The 19,164-nt window shown below is 42.7% G+C and overlaps 1 protein-coding gene across 2 annotated transcripts in view; it reads left to right on the forward strand.

Moving 5' to 3' along the window:
- The window catches only part of POLA2 (DNA polymerase alpha 2, accessory subunit), a 143,499-nt gene that overhangs the window by 123,837 nt on the left and 498 nt on the right, over positions 1 to 19,164 (forward strand). The window contains exons 16-18 of one of the 2 annotated variants that reach the window (XM_073604936.1): positions 270 to 376; positions 11,519 to 11,581; positions 15,685 to 15,811. In XM_073604936.1, coding sequence (XP_073461037.1) covers positions 270 to 376; positions 11,519 to 11,581; positions 15,685 to 15,811 — 297 coding nt within the window. The remainder of the gene's footprint in view (positions 1 to 269; positions 377 to 11,518; positions 11,582 to 15,684; positions 15,812 to 19,164) is intronic. The other variant, XR_012236563.1, reaches the window with a different exon arrangement.

The raw sequence follows: 19,164 nt of genomic DNA on the forward strand, positions 1-19,164 counted from the left end.
ATGACCACAAACTCAGCAAGAAAGGATGTTACATTTGTGTCACCGTTTGGCCAGACTGTAGAACTGGGTTAAGCTCCATCTCTGCAGAGTGTAGTGTTAGGTAACTATAGTAGTACCGTGAAGAACTTTGAACGTTGCCAGTATCGATAATTTTGCCATTATCTTTTCTGTTCAGTTTGATTTCATGTCCAAAACATAAGGAACACACAATACACATTGTATAAATTTTGGCAAATCTTTTTTTTTTTTTTTTTTTTTTTTTTTTTTAGAGAGTCCATTTTGTGGCAGATCCCTGCACAATATCTGTAAATGGTGTAGCAATTGGATTCACATCCACTGACCTGCTCTTTCACATGGGTGCAGAAGAAATAAGCAGGTACAGTTTCATTGTCATACTGGGCTTGTTAGTAGAAGTGAGTAGTTCTGCCCTTAAGCTAAATTAGAACTCCACTAAAAATGTTTTAAGGTTTGGGTAGTGCGTGGAATGAGTAGAATCTTTGTCAGGTTTTTACTGCTGTTTTTGCCTTAGTCATGTAAATTTCTCCTTCCTTTAACGAGGTTGTCAATTTTCCTGTAGTCATTTTACGTATAGGTAAGCCTAGAATAAGGTGGATTGTTCACCCATTAATAGGGAACGTGAGCTGGGTTTAGACCGTCGTGAGACAGGTTAGCTGTAAATATCTCCTAAACGTGCGCTGTTTAGGAGATAGTTACTGTATACTGCGCCGATGATGTAATCGGCACATGCGCTCTGAAGGAATGGCCGGCCATGGTGTTTCTTCTGAAGTCAGTGCTGTGACCAGCGGCTCCCGTGCAAATACGTGGGAGTGACGTCACGCGGCTCCTAACAGTCACACAGTCGGAATCCGCGGCCCCCGGAAGGAAGACAGGTGAAGATGGATGCGGCCTCCAGCGAGGTTGACGCAGGCTTCGTTTGTAGGCAAGTGTCACATAATGTGCTAGTATGAAAAGGGGGTGGAGAGTTGAAGTTACACTCTGCAGAGCTCAGTGAGGAGATCTCTGAGAGCTGATTGGAGGGAAGGCCCCCCTTCACACCTGCACACAGGAACAGAGCTAAGGCTGCCAATCAGCTTGAGCTCCCTCCCTTGGCACCATTTTTCTCTTGGTGTCAGGAAAACTTGTTATAAGTGATTCATGCTGATAGCAGAGGAACAAAGCGGTAGACAGAAAAATACACTTAGCTCTTTTAATTGACACAAGTACATTATAGAGGGATAAGCTTTGTTCATATTTCACGTCTGAGGTTTGCAACCACTTTAACTTGCAGAGATTTCCTCTCACTTCCTGTTTTGGCTATGGGATGGGATAGGGTGTGATGGTAAATCTCCCCAATGGGAACCTATCAGCTATTTGCCCATATGTCATTGCTATCAAACCTTTGGAGTTATTTGTTCTGATTATTTTATTAAGAAGTGGTGCTTTGCACCATTCCAGTGGGCAGTTCCTGAATTTGCTGTCCAGGGCATGCCTAATCTGCAAGTAACTGTAGAATGTTTTGTTTGGGATTCAATATTCTCGTCTCAGCTCAGTGAAAGATTTTCAGATATTATCATCAAATAGCTGAGCCAGCCTGCATATTCCGTGACTTTCCCATATCGTATTTTTTTCCATGGCTAACAATTCTTGCAGAGATTTATTATGCCATATAGGTGAGAATTCAGTGGGGCCCTTATACCCCATGATCCTCTTGACAGACTGCCAGACTTTGGTAACTAATTTATATGTTGGAAGCCCGTGCTGAGTGAGCCAGCCTCTAATGTTTCCACCAGGGTTTTATGTGGGTTACCCTGCAGCATAATTTTGCCACTAGTGTTCGCTATTCCTTGGGTCTCGCATCCCCCTATGTGCTGTAGTTGAGCGGCCAGGAAATAGCTATATGGTTGAGGGACTGCCATTCCCCCTTCCCTGGTGGGTCGTTGTAGGGTTTGTAAGCTAATCTTAGCCTGCCTTTTCTTCTGTATTAATTCTCTAAATAAAGTGTTTATTTTTAAGAACCAATTCTTCCCGATCCAGACTGGGGAGTTATGGAGCACGTACAATAGTTGTGGCATCCATATCATCTTGACCAAGCTGACTCTACCTGCCATAGACAAAGGAAGTTGACACCAGATGTCACTTTTCCTTTTAAATTTTGCTAAGAGGGGGGCTAAGTTGTCTTCAATATATTGGTAAGGGTTGTTTGAGATGATTATGCCCAGGTATCTCATCCTCTCTACTACCCTTAACCGAGGTATGCCACTAGTAAAAGCGTTAGTAGTTGAGTCTATCGGCATTAGTGTTTACTTTTCCCAGTTGATTATCAGTCCCGACAGTCTCCCAAACCTCTCCATCAACTGTGTCACTTTTTCTAAGGATGGCCCAGTATCACCCAAAAAAAGTAATATGTAATCGGCGTATAACGCTATCCTTTCTTCCCTGTTTTTCTCCTTAAATCCCTGCATTCCGGTCAAGCTTCTCATTGCTGCTGCTAATGGCTCCATTGCCAGGGCAAATAACAGGGGTGATAACGGGCACCCCTGTCTCGTCCCCCTCTCAAGAGGCAGCCATTCTGAGTATTCGTTAATAATCTTTAATCTGGCACTTGGATGGGTGTATAGGGTTTTCAACCACCTGATAAACATAGGGCCAAAACCAAATTTCTCCAGTACCCGCCAGAGATACCCCCATTCCAGGCTGTCAAATGCCTTGGCAATATCCAAGGACAGGACAGCTCTGAACCCTTGTTCTCCACCGGGGACTGGAGAATCAGATGGGTCCTTCTAATGTTTACACTGGTAGACCTGTTAGGGACGAACCCTGCCTGGTCTGGGTGTACTAATCCTGAAATACATATTTTTAACCTAATCGCCATTACTTTTGCCAGGATTTTAATATCAGAGCATAGCAACGAGATTGGTCTGTATGAGGATGCGTTGAGATGGCCCTTCCCCTCTTTTTGTATAAGTACAATGTTGGTTTCTGACATCGAGGAGGGCAGCCTACCCTCTGTAGCCACCCAGTTCAGTGTCTTCAAAAGTATTGGAAGTAGCGCCTCCCCATAGTACTTGTAAATTTCCATGGGCAGTCCATCCGGGCTCGGAGATTTCTGATTAGGCATGTCCGCTACTGCTTGTTTTAGTTCCTCAAGAGTTACGGGAGATTCTAGTCCAATCCTATCTGTTTCAGAGAGGGTCGGCAGGTTGACACCCTCCTGGAAATTTTCTATCTCTCTCAGTTCTAGCAGTCGTCTTGACTTATATAAATCTCTATAGAATTCAAAAAATGTCTCATTAATTTTCAAAGGGTCAGACGAGATTTCACCGCTAGAAGTCCTAATCATAGGGATCGATGAGGAGGGAGAATTAGTTTTGGCCAATAACGCCAGCATTCGACCCACTCTTTCCCTCTCTCCAAAGAACCTCTGCCTCTGGAAGAGTCTCCTATTTTCAGCGTTTCTAATTATTTCGGTTTTGTACTCTTGTTGCTTTTTCAACCATAACTCCTGTTTTTCTGGGCTTGGGTCTGTCACATATTGTCTCTCTAATTCTGACACCTCTTTTCTGATCTGCTCTCTCCTTGCTCTTGATTGCTTCTTTACCTTTATTACCTGTTGCATTAAAATCCCCCTGAGAAATGCCTTTAGGGAATCCCAGACCACCCCCTCCAACGCCGATCCCAAGTTGTATTCTACAAACTCTTTTAATTTTGCAGATATATCCTCTGTACCCCCTATTATCTCCAGCCATACTGGGTTTATTGCCCACAATCTCTGAGTATGTCTATCATGAACATTCACTGATAGTGTGACAGAATATTGGCATGCATTAAAAGGGGGATCAGCGCAAGAGATAAAACGATAATTCTCCAACTCTACAAGGCTCTGGTCCGGCCGCACCTGGAGTATGCTGTCCAGTTCTGGGCACCAGTCCTCAGGAAGGATGTACTGGAAATGGAGCGAGTACAAAGAAGGGCAACAAAGCTAATAAAGGGTCTGGAGGATCTTAGTTATGAGGAAAGGTTGCGAGCACTGAACTTATCCTCTCTGGAGAAGAGACACTTGAGAGGGGATATGATTTCAATTTACAAATACCGTACTGGTGACCCTACAATAGGGATAAAACTTTTTCGCAGAAGAGAGTTTAATAAGACTCGTGGCCACTCATTACAATTAGAAGAAAAGAGGTTTAACCTTAAACTACGTAGAGGGTTCTTTACTGTAAGAGCGGCAAGGATGTGGAATTCCTTTCCACAGGCGGTGGTCTCAGTGGGGAGCATTGATAGCTTCAAGAAACTATTAGATAATCACCTGAATGACCGCAACATACAGGGATATATAATGTGATACTGACACATAATCACACACATAGGTTGGACTTGATGGATTTGTCTTTTTTTCAACCTCACCTACTATATAACTATGTAACTATACTATGTGTCAAAGGTGAGTGGTCTGATATCCCCCTCAGCCGATATTCTATTTTACTTACAAGGGGCTGTACTTCTCTATTACCAATGGCCAGGTCAATATGAGAGAGTGTGCAGTGCGACCCCGAAAAACAGGAATACTGCCGGTCATTTGAATTACGGGTTCTCCAAAGGTCGCACCATCCAATCTCCTCGAGTAGCTGGGCAAACCGTCCCTCGCTTGCCCTTTCCACCCGAGCCCCTGATGGAAACCTGTCCAAGCAACTATTAAGGACCACATTAAAGTCCCCCACCACTATGATCGGGATGTCGGCTTTATCCCCCAAATATTATAACAAGCGATACAGGATCTCCATCTTAAAAGGGGGAGGAATATACAAATTTGCTATAATAAATGGTTTACCCTCTATAAAACAATGTAAGAAAATATAGCAACCCAGTGTATCAATCTTGACATCCCTGCAGTAAAACACCAGCCCTTTTTTGACCAATATACTCACTCCCCTTGAATAAGAGGAGTACACTGAATGGAATTGCACTTGGAATTTCTTATTCCTAATTGATAGTTTGGACTCGTTGGTCAGGTGTGTTTCCTGCAAGCATATCAGCTCAGTACCATGGGATTCCAATTCTGAAAATACAGTGACTTTTTTAACAGGGTCACCCATACCCCTAATATTCCATGAGGTTATTCCTACTGTTCTAGACAGCATTAGCAAAGAAAAACAAATAGCAAATAAAAAAGGGGAAAAAAAGAAAAGAAAAAAAAATACAACCGATATAGGAAAAAGACAGGGTAAAAAAAAACTGTCTTAAATAACTAAAAACACAAACAACCCTTCTACTGAGGCCAGCCTGCCAAGTATACCTATCCTTTTGTATATCTTCCAATATCACAAACAATACCATTACTATAAGGGAATGGGAGCCCTTGCTTCCTCTTTCCCAACCCCCGTTACCTTCTAAATTTACTTTATTATTTTTTAATGTGAATAAGTGACTCAAAAAGCTGTGTGCCATTTTTTCATCTCCTCTCCCCATCTCTTGTTCTAGTGCAGTGTAACCATTTATTATTACTTGGATCTTGTGTGCTCCTTTACCCTTAAGTGACCCCTCCCCCCCCCGCCTATCTTGGCCAACCCTGGGGACATTCCTTGTGACCCTTCTAACCCCTTCAATCCATGCTTTCCAACACTCCTTCACCCAATCAAACAAAAAGTACCTTACTTGCTTTTCCCTCCCTCCCTCCCTCCCTTCCCTTAACCCACATTTCATGCAACAGTGTTATCAAGAAAAACACCACCCCACAACCATTTACCATCTCTCATTGAAAACCTTCACCACCCATCCCCTCCCCCTCCGGCCCCTGCTGCCAAAAAAAAAGAAAAAACCCCATCAAACATCTGATAATTCTAGCTGTTTATGCTCCAGCTCTAAAAGTTCTTTTTCTTGTCTTCGAGCCACTTTGTGACCCCACCAACAGAATCAAAAAAATGTGTTGCACCTAAGGCCTCTATGCGCAAACGAGCCGGGTACAGGAAAGTGTAAGTGATTTTGAGAGTCCGTAAGCTACGCTTAATGTCCGCAAATCCCACCCTTCTCTTTTGCAGATCCAGGAGTAGTCCGGGTATAGCGAAACTCTAGCACCATTGTAGAAAATGTCCCCCTTTTCTCTGGATTTTTGCATCCGTATCGCCTTATCTTTATAATTAAACATCTTCACGATCAATGGTCTAGGGCGATTTCCTGATGAGGTACTCCTAGTGGGCACTCTGTGCGCCCTCTCGATAGCGAAAAGGTGAGAAAATGTCTCAGCCCCAAAAACCTCCCTGAGCCACTTTTCCAGAAATACTTCTAGACAGGAACCCTCGCTTCTCTCTGGAAGGCCCATTACCCTCACGTTATGTCTGCGCAACCTATTTTCCATTTCGTCCATTTTAGATTTATATGTATCTAGCTGGGTTTGCATTGTTTTGAACTCTTGCTGCATTGGGTATAGAATGTCTTCAACTTGACTCAGCCTCTCCTCCAAAATGGAAGTCCTTTCCACAGCTTTTTGTAGCTCTTGACTCATGGAACGTAACTCTTCCTTAAGACCCCTTAACTGGTCGCACAAGTCGCTTAGTGATCCTCTGCAAGAGTTAACTGCACACAATACCTCTTTTAATGTAGGCTCAGGTTCACTAATTACACCAAAATCAGGGGCAGCTTCGAGCGTTTTTTCCGGGGGGTCCCTCTCAGGGCTCTTTTATTTATTTATTTCAGGTACTTATATAGCGCCGTCAATTTACGCAGCGCTTTACATATACATTGTACATTCACATCAGTCCCTACCCTCAAGGAGCTTACAATCTAAGGTCCCTAACTCACATTCATACATACTAGGGACAATTTAGACAGGATCTAATTAACCTACCAGCATGTCTTTGGAGTGTGGGAGGAAACCGGAGTACCCGGAGGAAACCCACGCTTTTTGTTCGCTGTTTTAATAATGGCTGGCATTGTAGATGGCGTTTTACTTGTGCTTTTCCTATCCCCCGTACACCCCAACTGTGTCTTCTCATGAAGTGGTTGGTTGCCCTTGGCTGGGGAATGTGAGGGGGTGTGAGCGTACCTCTCTAATTTAGCTGCCATTGCAGATGCGGCTTGGTTCCCCTTCTCCTTATATGAACGGGTGGACTGGGCCGATGAGCTCTGCTGGGACTGTTCCTCCCCCTTTTTCCTAGTCATAATGCGGCTGTACAGCAATGTATGGCAATATATAAAGCAGAACGTCAGGAAAAAGTTCTTTCGTGAGACAAGTCGTTTACTGATTATTAAAGATTTCACACTCCCGTGACTTCACTGATAAGCATTCACAGCGCGGTACAGCATTTTATAACTATACAGTTCTATGGTTGTTACCTCTTAGCTTAGCTCAGGGGGTCAAAAACTGATAGCCAGTGTGAATGCTCCCTTCCAGCGGCTCCCCCTCCGGACCTGTAGCGTTCGCCGCGGAGTGTATCTGTTGAGCCAGATGCCGCTCTCCCTTCTGAATCCCACAGGGTTCTCCCAGTACTCTCGAGAGTACGGGCCGTTGCCAGGCAGCAAAATGATCCTGATGTAGACAGCCCGGATTACCGTCCAGCCAAGCACTGAGCCACCGCCTAGAGCCGGTCTCCCGCACACTCTTCGCCGTCTCCAGCCAACCAAGACGCTTCCCCAGAAGAACCGAAAAAGCCGACAGGCCAGGTAGAAGGGGAAGGGAAAAAAGTGGCAGCAAGACTTGCAAAGCTGGGTTACTCCATCGGGGATGGCAGCATAGGAGCCGGACCAAGGAGAGAGCTCACGCACCTCCGCTCGCCTCCGCATCCGGTCACGCCCCTCTCCGAAAAAGTAGACTTTACTTCTACTTTAAGCTGTCAGTAAGCCAGTACGTAAAGCCAATCTTCAGAAAACCTACATATTTTTCCTCTAGCAGTTTGCTTGTGCCCACACTGCAAAGATTAACTGCTCATTTAATATAGGGAATAGTAAAAGTAGTTTTACTTACCCGATCCTCCGCACCTTGGACAGATCGCGCTTTATGTTCCATAGTAGACTATCTGTTGGCATACTCACGTCCAGTGCAGGGCTATGGTCCCTGTATTGGTCTTGATGGCAGAGTACCATACTCTGCTGGAGCATAGGTAGGAAGAAGCTGCGGGGAGTGGTTAAGCATAATGGAGAAGCCAGGAGCCTGTAGGAGCGGAGTATCATGTAAGTAATTTGCTTTTCCATGTCCCCTAGACAGAAACAAGCAGTTAGCCCTTGCAGTGAGGAATTTTTAGGTTTCTTGGAGTTTGGTGTTACATTTTGATGCATATATTTGGATTAAAAAAATGTAAAATTTTAAACGTATAAGTGCATAAAAACTGTTTTGCATAACTTTGAATAATTGCATAGGCTAAGTCCAGCATTCAGCCCTGGTTCACATTGGTGCGATTTGGCATGTCAAATCGCATGCCAAATCGGCAACAATTCCCGGCAATAGCACTGTCCTAATCGGTGCGGTGCCACACTGATTTCCAAAAGTGGTTTTTGTACTACTTTTGGTGATTTCGGGGTGCGATTTCCATTGATATCTGTGCAGAAATCCGTGCAAGTACAGCTGAACTCGCACAATTTCATTCCCGCAGTTAGTGTGAACGTAGGCTCAAGGGTATGTAACTTTCTATCTCTGCATTAAGGTTTGGGTGGTGGAGAAGTGTTGCCTTTATTTGCATAAGTCAGTTGGATATAGTTTGTGTATTATTGTCAATTTAAATTCTGCTTTTGTATAATCCCCTCTGTCATGCCAGGTGTTCATATTGTTATGTAAAATTAAACTGTGTATGTTGATTGTCTACTTTTTTTTCTGTGGTTGCACTACTTCGAAACTGATTATAAATTGAAAGTGTACATATTGGGCTTCTGTCTGCCAGTTAGACCCTGATGCACTGATAATGAATGCTGCCATTTTGAGGTTATATTTCCATAATAAATATTGTAAGTTAAAAATTTGAGGTAAAATAGTTGATCAGGATGCATTAGATGTGGGAAGACACTGTTGATAATTTCACTGAGAAGACTACATATGGGCATATACAGTATTTTAGTGACCTAAAATACTTCACTTTAATGAAGTTATGACTATTTGTAAGTCTAACGATGAATTGTTTTAAATTTGTTCACACACTGCAAGCACATACTGCACAATCAGTCCAATAGATATTGCATTTATTAAAAAATATAAATGGCTTGGCTTTAAAGGGGCCTAACTGATTAACAGCCCTTACTTACCTAGAACCCTCTGATGGAAGCATCTATTCCTGATTCACAGGAAGTAAATTGTTTCCAGAACAGTTAAGCTGAAGCCATTGGGTTCATTGTGAGGGAAGTCTCTTTCCATATAACTAGTATACAGTATGTGTATTCTTCATCAAAAGCTTTTCAGAAGGGGGGGGTTTGCTGCATGGTAGATCTCATTTAATAGATCAGATGAGTATTGTTTGTTGTACAGTTCATCTGGAAAGTATTCACAGCGCTTCACTTTTTCCACATTTTGTTATGTTACAGTCTTCTTCCAAAATGAATTAAATTCAAACTTCTACAAGCAATACCCCATACTGTGAAAGAAGTTTGTTTGAAATGTTTGCAAATTTATTACAATTAAAAAAAAAAAAAAAAAAGAAAACTAAAAAAATCACAAGTATTCACAGCCTTTGCTCAATACTTTGTTGAAGCACCTTTGGCACCAATTACAGCCTCAAGTATTTTTGAGTATGATACTACAAGCTTGGCACACCTACTTGTGGTCAGTTTCTCCCATTCTTCTTTGCAGGACCTCTCAAGCTCCATCAGGTTAGCTGGGAAGCGGTGCACAGCCATTTTAAGATCTGTCCAGAGTTGTTAAATCGGGTTCAAGTCTGGGCTCTGGGTGGGCCACTCAAGGACATTCACAGAGTTGCCCGTAGCCATTCCTTTGTTATCTTGGCTGTGTGCTTAAGGTTGTTGTCCTGTTGGAAGATGAAACTTCGCCCCAGTCTGAGGTCCAGAGCACTCTGGAGCAGGTTTTTATCAAGGATGTTTCTGTACATTGCGGCATTCATCTTTCCCTCGATCCTGACGAGTCTCCCAGTTCCTGCCACTGGAAAACATCCCCACAGCATGATGCTGCCACCACCATGCTTTATTGTAGGGATGGTATTGGTCAGGTAAGGAGCGGTGCCTGGTTTCCTCCAGACACAACGCTTGCCATTTGGGCCAAAGAGTTTAATATTTGTTACATCAGACCAGAGAATTTTGTTTCTCATAATCTGAGAGTCCTTCAGGTGCCTTTTGGCAAACTCCAGGCGGGCTGTCATGTGCCATTTACTGAGGAGTGGCTTCCGTCTGGCCGCTCTTCCATACAGGCCTGATTGGTGGAGTGCTGCAGAGATGGTTGTTCTTCTGGAAGGTTCTCCTCTCTCCACAGAGAAACTCTGGAGCTCTGTCAAAGTGACCATCAGGTTCTTGAGCACCTCCCTGACTAATGCCCTTCTCCCCGATCGCTCAAATTGGCCAAACGGCCCGCTTTAGGAAGAGTCTTGGTGGCTCGAAACTTCTTACATTTACGGATGATGGAGGCTACTGTGGTCATTGGGACCTTTAATGCTGCAGAATGGTTTTTTTTTTTTTTTTTTTTTTTTTTGTACCCTTCCCCAGATCTGTACCTCCATACAATCCTGTCTTGGAGGTCTACAGACAATTCATTGGACTTCATGGCTTGGTTTGTCTCTGACATGCACTGTTAACGGTGGGACTTTATATAGACAGGTGTGTGCCTTTCCAAATCATGTCTAATCAACTGAATTTACCACAATCAAGTTGTAGAAACATCTCAAGGATGATCAATGGAAACGGGATACACCTGAGCTCTATTTTGAGTGTCATGGCAAAGGCTGAATATTATGCACGTGTTTTTTTTTTTTTTTTTTTTTTTTTATAAAGATTTCAAACAAACGTCTTTCATGTTGTCATTATGGGGTATTGTTTGTAGAATTTTGAGGAAAGTAATGAATTTAATCCATTTTGAAATAACACAACAAAATGTGGAAAAAGTGAAGCGCTGTGAATACTTTTAGGGATGCACTGTATATTGATTATGCATTCATGCTGTTAAACACATTCCGCCCTAACAGACTTCTTTGGTGGTAGTACCCTTAAGAACTACCTGCACCTAATTCAGGCAAGCATTTGCACCATTTGTGTGGCAAATTCAGGTAGTTCTTAGTGCTGCCAGTTAGGAAAAAGAAGCGAGTAAACTGAGGAAGGAGTGTCCAGTGTGGTCACTGATGTCAGTGCAGATATGGACAGATTCATGTACCTGTCGGTGACCAGTACATGAAATGGGTGCAAACACTGACAGTTTTGATGCTGTGCCCCAATGGAATTCTAAAGGGTGTCTATGACACCCTTTTACAAATTACCCTGATTGTATAGAATTTTATATGCAGAATAGTGTGATTTGAATTGACAGAGGTGACAGTCTCTCTTTGATTGCATTTTTTAAATGATCATATTCTTATATGTTTATACGTTTAATTACCCCTAGTGGCACAGCTGGTGCTCCAGATCGGTTCAGTCGAATTCTCAGACAAATCCTAAATCAGAGAAGGTAAATTCTTATATATAATTGTAAGGTAATATAATTTTGAGTTGATATAGGCTCATATGTAATATTTAGAAGAGGAAAACTATCTGCATTGTAACAACTCTGGTGTCCACAGCGATTACAAAGGGGAAAAATTCAGTTTACAGAGTCTATTTTTTGCGCCGTTCACGAGTCCAAAATAGTTTTTGCAGAATCTGAAAACAATTGTTTTTTTGTTTTTTTTTTTTTAAATGTGCCCTGTTCACATCATATGTGTGGGGTGGTGTACAAAAAACACAGCTCAATAGACATGGTGTGAACAAGCCCTAAAGGTAGCCACACATGTATTATTATGATCATCCCACCAATCATTCAATGTAACTTAACTGATTGAGCCAAATATAAATTCCAACCCTAAGACCATCTGTTTGATTGGATTACTCAAACACATCTGTGTGTCTGCACCAGAGTACTGTAATACAGATAGCTTAAACAATCTTACATTTGGGACTAAGCTGTTGTATTTTTGATTGATGATTTTAGTTGAACAATAGCGTATTTGTTTCACCTTTCCACATTTTAATGGCTTGTTTGCAATCACGTCAACCTAGATTGATCATAAATCCTTGTGTGTATGGCAACTATAAGAATTCCTAATGACCAGAGCATTGATTAGATGGGCTAAAATTTGTCTGGAAATTGTTTTACCTAGCCATAGCTGAGATGAGATAAGATCAAGTGAGGTATTTGTATTTATAAGTATCCAGTAGAGATGCTGCGTCGTGGTTCTGGTCTCCTGGCTTTGCTGACATGATGGGCGACCTGAGGGATCTTTCCATGGGAACAGAAAATAGTGTGTGCACTGGGTGAGGTGGAGCTGGAAATAGTTCCCTGGTGGAGGATTATAGGGGTGCTTGGTGCCTCCTGATTTGACTGTGCTATCTTGTCTGGTCTGGGCTTTGGAAAGGTAAAAAGCACACACTGTCAAGCGTCCCCTGGAAGTGGCATCCGGGGGATGCTGGAGTAGCACTATGGGTTTGGGACCCCACTGTGTGCAACTGCACTAGGCCATGACAGTTTTTTTTTTCTGCACAAACACCTCACGGGCTAGGCCTTTTGGCTGAGAGCAGGGCAATTTTTGTTACCAAGCTGTAAGGCCTTGCCTTTTGCACCTGAACTGGTAGGGTATGGGCCTACCCTGAAATCTAGGGGGAGGTTGTGTGGTCATTAGGTTCCTTCCTCTCATTCCTTGGGGAGTCTCTCTTCGGGAGAGCCCTCACTTAAGCTGGCCATACACCTATAGATTATCTGCAGATTTTCTATGGTTAGATGGAAAAAGTGGAAGATTCCTCCATCCACACAGTTTAGCGAACATGGAGAAATCTGTTGCACTTTTTCCATCTAACCATAGAAAATCTGCAGATAATCTATAGGTGTATGGCCAGCTTTAGTACTTGTCAGCTTCTGCTTACCAGGAGCAGGGTCTGCTAGGCCTTTTGGCTAGGTGGACCTAAGTGTGCCTTCCCCCATCAGGAGGCCTGTGCCCTGGGGGGGGGGGTCATTGAGGGGACCATATGACACAACCTAAGTGTACTTTTTTGTGTTTCACATGCACTTCTTGCACATTTTGATTTTTAGATTTTTTTTTGCACAGCTCAGGCTCGTGTAAAAGAAAAAAAAAGCAGCCTTAAAATTGTGTACAAATGCAGGTAAATACTTCTTTCCCTTATCCCAGCCAGAAAAATAATAGTGGTTACGGGGGACTTTCCAGCACGTGTGCGCAATAGTAAGCACTTCTTACATCTGAAGTGCCCCTTATCACGTCATAGGAATACCCCTAATAATCATGATCCTTGCCTGAATGTAACATCAAGGCAGGTGCCATGTGCAATACATTAAAATAAAACCATCTTAAGGGAAATTTGGGGGCTGCCATTGCAGTCTATGCCATGAAAATGCTAGACGCTTGGCAGTTATGTCAGTCCACTGGCTTCAATACTGAGTCAGGACAAATATGCAGGTCAAAAAATATAGAACTCCTGATCTGCATGTTCTCAACTGTTAAAGTAAAAAGGTCAGCGCAGCAGCCAGAAACTAGAATCTGCTGAATCTGCAGTAGTAGCCTTCATGTTTATTTGATGACAGGTTTACTTTAAAATGAAATTCCAGCTTAAACCTAACTAGCCTTTAACCTGTCCCCCTTATTAACTGTTAGAAAGATGTATATACTGACCTACTTTCAGGCCACACCAGTCCAATCATGAAATCCAGCTCTGCTGTGTCAGCCAGCACAACTGCAGGGGAAGGAAGGGAGCACTGACCAAGGGATAGACCATTGAAGCCTGTGGGTAATGTCATCGCTCAAGACTTTAGTAGCTGTTGTTAGACCACTCTCAGTAGGAAAAGAGAAAAAAGGCGCGTGACCTAACGCATCAATCAAGATAATAGAGTTTGTTTAGAATAAATGGATAAATACAAGGAAAATACTATGTGTTCATAAATAAGTTACAATATTCTCATTTGATAAAATAGTAAAAGTTAATGCCCATGCAAGGGTAAAAAGCTGAATAATGGCTAACGCGTTTCAAGGGGTTTCCTCTTCATCAGAGCCTTGGAAGACAAAACCTGGTCTGTATAATGTGGTAAGTTTATAGAGAGGAACAACTGGATGGGAGATTTATCACATGATAGATGATGTATTTCTATAGGCAGATTCAGATTCTCCTTTATTCTAGTAGTATTCCTTTCCACATCGCAGCGCTCTGCACACTGGCTGGTTAGAAAGTTGCAGCTTGTGGTCAGTGGTTACGTGCCCCAGTCGATCGTTGGTTGACCCTGCGATCCTCCTGCCAAGATGCTGTGCAAAATGGCTTTCTCCTTTCCTACTTAGCCTATTTGGACTTCCCCCAGTCAGTTTAGGCAGCGGGACACGCATGGTCTTTTTACACATTTTATTATCTGAAAATGCTACCACCTTCTACTAAGGCCGCCGGCACGAGTGCAGGAGAATCTTTAGTGTTCACACCTATACTTGTTGGACCACTCTCTCCTTTGCCCTGCAGCTGTCACTAGCTGACACAAGGGAGATCATGTTGACTAGAGCAGCCTGAAAATAAGTAAGACAGCCTGTACATGTACTATGCATTTTTTTTTTTTTTTTAACCAGCAGGTTGAAAGAAAGAAAATGCCTTGACTCCCCAATCCACACTTCGGGGTGGATGGGGAATCACTTTCGCTGTAGCATTGTATTCTGGCAGCAGAGAGACTTCATCACTATCAGAATACAGTGATCAGTGATGCCAGATATAGGCGGCGGCACTGATGGTTTGGGAAAAACCCAACAGGTTGGTTATGCTCAAGTTGATTGATAGATCCCTGCTTTTGATCCATGTATGGCTGGCTTAAGTGTGTGTGTGTGTGTGTATGTGTGTGTGTGTATATATATATATATATATATATATATATATATATGTGTGTGTGTGTATATTTAGGTTAGTTGGCATAGGTGTTGGGGGGGGGGGGGGGCAGGTTTAAGGCTAATTAGGTGTAAGCTAGAATTCCACTTTAAGGAGCACCTAAAGTTTCTGAATGTCCTTCGTCACATACCCCCTGTTATCCTAATAGCCTGCAATAAGTCCTCGGTACTGATCTAATGTTCAGCCTAGGCCTTGTTCTGCCCATGTCCTGATTGATGATAGTGTTCTGTGAATGTTGCAGCTACAGACAGAAACTGCAACTGGAGTCAAGTAATTAGCATCGTAGAGGGCAGAACAGAAGTTCATCTAATTATCTAATATAGACTGTGGATGTAGACACTATAGGTTAACTTCAAAAGAAAACAATGCTGAAAAAGCTACTCAGACTGTAATTTGTTATTCATTCAATTAAAGTACAATTGTCTGAGTAGTTAGGATATCTAATTCCATTACCATTACTTATCTATTGTAGATATGCAAACATTAGAAGATGTTGGATCACGTTCAATAGGGGGGGGGGGTTTACAGCTTGTTTAGGAAAAAGTCCAGTATTGTGGATCACTGGCTTAATGTTCGTTTACTCTGAATTTCCAGTAATGTTATTCTGATCAAAGTATACCATGTTTATTCAAATAACTTTTTGTTTCCTAGTTACTACCCATTATACCCACCAAATGAGGAGATAAATATTGATTTTGAAGCAATGTATACATTTGCTATGATGCCAGTCACACCAGATGTCTTTATTGTACCATCAGAGCTTCGCTTTTTCATCAAGGTTAGCCACTGCTTTCAATATGTTGTCTGTTTTTTTTGTTTTTGACAGATAAAAGGCTAGCTGCTTCAACTAGCCATATCTTAAGGTCAAGATTAAAAAGAACTTTATTATGATTGTTTCATATCCGCTAAAAACTGTGATTTCCACTTTAGTAACATTTCATACCCACCCAAAACTAGCATTTCCATTTTGATAGATGGTGGAGATTAAAGCACATCGTTTAAAAAACTGAAAGTATGTGTAATATTTATGATCCCTTTCCTAAACTGTCTAGAGCAGTGAGTCTCAACCTTATTGAGACCAGAGCCCAGTAAATTCAACAGTAAAAAGAAAAACTGTTTATACTAACACAATAAGGTAATGGGAATAAAAAGATGTAATGAAATGCTAGAATAATGGATGTTGTTGTCATTGTGAAGGGGGGTGGGGATTCAGAAGAGGGATCAGGGGCTCTGTAGACTTGGTGGCTCTGTGTAGGGTATTCTGGAAAGAGCTGAGGGCAACTGTGGGGAATAAGGTCTCTGAAGGGGGCTGTGGGTTTCCACCACCCCCACCAGGGGCACTGTTTTTGACTAAAGTGCAGTGCAGGGATTGGGGGCACTATGGGACACTTTTGGAGGTTGTGGGGCACTATGGGAGGATGGAAGCTCTTCAGCAAGCTAGGGAGTACTGTGGAAGCCTGGGGGGGAATGGGGGTAGAGGGCTCTTGGGAGACCTGGAGGCACTGAGAGGTTGAGGGGCACAGTGGACCACTATGGTAGTTTAGGGGAAACTGTGGGAAATTAGGGTATCTGTAGGTGGCTAGAGGGTTGGGGTGAAGAGGGAGGCTGTCGCCCAGTGGTTGAGAACCACTGGTCTGGAGCAAATATTCATCCATAATGTTATTTTAATAAAAAGTACTTGTTGATTCTGTCGGCTGAAGACATCCAAAGCAAGTTCCTGTAGTAGGGTGGCTACATTCTTGCAGCACTTCTGAATATTCTCCCCTGTAGCCACCATTCTGAATGTTGTTCAGTTCAGAGACACTATATAAATGTGCTGACTTTCCCACAGCCATCACATTACCTTCACTGGGACCGTGTCTCTGCATTTATTGTATTAGGCGCGTAGTGCAGGGTATGGCTAATACTGCACTGTAATAGTTACCATAATGCATTCTGGAAGTTATAGCTCCTTGATGCAAGCAGCATGACACAACCAAATGAGCTTGCAGGGATGCTGCTGCCCGCTCATGTAGAGCAGAAACTACAGGAATTTTGTGTCAGCTTCCCACTGTCGGGAGGTTTTCACTCACCTCCGGTTGTGTTTTTGAGACAGGAAGTGAAGGTAAATACCCCCGGTTGGACCAAAAAAAAAATATCCTGCCTGGGCTTTTAACCATTCTTTACCCCCATCTAAAACTGAAAAAAGAAACACATTTGGCTTTGAAAAGCCCAGCAATTATGTCATGCTTTTCTGATGGGTAGTATCTTTGTAATTCTATATTTTCACAATTGGAAGACACCTACAGCGTACAACCTCCCATATAGTAATAAATGGTTGGGCACAGGTATGTCATTCCTGTACATTTGTTTACACAAGCATGACATATACCTTAATACAGCCATTTATTACTATGGGCGGCTGAGTGCTGCAGCTGTCTCCTGGGATTGAAGACGGGCCTGCAGTTTACCTTGTATGACGTCATGCGTCTGTGTGCATGAAAGCCCTAAAACCGTATTATAACCAAAACTAAAAATGTATTATATTGTGGCTGCATTCGTTTTCTTTGTTTAGGCTTTTTTGCCACTATTTTTACCTGATGATCTTGTCCGTAACACACCTCCTGTATTAGAGTGCTTCCACTCTGGATGGAGGAGTGACAGAGACACCTTTGGATAGCAGCATTGTCGGTTTGGGGGGAGGAAAGTGTTGATGGACTAGCAGGTTTAAACACACTAACAAATTGAGGCCAAAATCCAGCTAACATTTTATAAGCAGTTACAGCAAATATTTTTTCACTTTTGAAATAAAGGTCTTGCATAAAAAAATTGATTATTGTATGCATACCTGTCTGTGGTAAATAGTTTGTTTCAACACTAACTTCTACATTTGCAGGATAGCTTGTGCTGTTGAAAAACAGACCTACTGGCAGGATCACCAAGTGAAAATATAAGGGCTCATACACACACAGCTCAAAAACAAACACCGCTTATATAGGCATTGAGAGGTTTTTTTTGGCCTGTAAAAGACTCTCTATGTAAGCCTATGTGTCCATACACACAGGGGCCTTTACAGGTGTATTGGGAGAGGAGTGCTTACAGGCTGAAAAAACCCACTAAAGGTGTGTTCTTAAAAGGAGCATTTGAGCAGGAAAAAAGTCTAAATGCCCTAAAATGCTAAGAGTGGAAGTGTATGCCAATGGCTTGAATAAATTAATATTTCTGGCCAGTAGAATGCATTTACGCTCAAATGCAATACGGGCATCAACGTGCCCAAATACATGTGCAATAATTGGTTTTTAGCAGGTTTGTTAATGCTGGCAGCAGCTCTGGCGTTCAGAAGGGTTTTTACAGATGCCCTGTATGTATGAGCCTGAAGGAAAGAGACTTAGTGCCGGTTCACATAGGTGTGATGCGGGAACGCTGCGACCATATGCGAACTGCGGGGAGTGTCAATACAAAGTTATTGACACCCCCATTTCAGCTCGCATATCGCACTGCGAACTGACAGTTTGGACATGAATTGGATCCCATAGGTGTGAACACCCATGGGATCCAATTCTGGTGTAGACCAAAAAAAGGGTCCTGTCCCAGTTTGGTCTGAATGTGATGCGAATTCAGCCATACTATCTGTATGGCTGAAATCACATGGACATCGCATGTGATTCACACAACTCACCTATGTGAACCAGCACTAAAGAAAAGGAATGTAGCCATCTGATCTCAGAATAGGTAAGCTGCAATATAACGCTTGCTTTGGGGTTTAACACCTGGTTCACATCCAATGCGGTTTTGAAATTGTGCGGCTTCCTGGCATCTGTGTGACTTCATGCACAGATGTCAATGAAATTTGCACATGAAATTCACTAAGGCTATGTTTCCACTATTGCGTCCCCAAAGTCGCGCGATTTTGCCGCGATTTTTTACCGCGATTTGAAGCAATGCCTGTATCTATGGACCTCAAGTCGCATCAAAGTGGGACCAAAGTAGTGCAGGGACTACTTTGAAGTCGCTGCGACTTGAAGTCGCACAGATATGAACGGTACTCATTGGAAATAATGGGAAACAATTTGTCATGCGACTTTTCAGTCCCAAGTCGCATAAAAAGTCGCACTAGTGGAAACAGAGCCTAAAAGTAGTGCAGGTACCTTT

The sequence above is a fragment of the Aquarana catesbeiana genome, linkage group LG11 (genome assembly GCF_042186555.1).
Source record: "Aquarana catesbeiana isolate 2022-GZ linkage group LG11, ASM4218655v1, whole genome shotgun sequence".
NCBI classification, from domain to species: domain Eukaryota; kingdom Metazoa; phylum Chordata; class Amphibia; order Anura; family Ranidae; genus Aquarana; species Aquarana catesbeiana.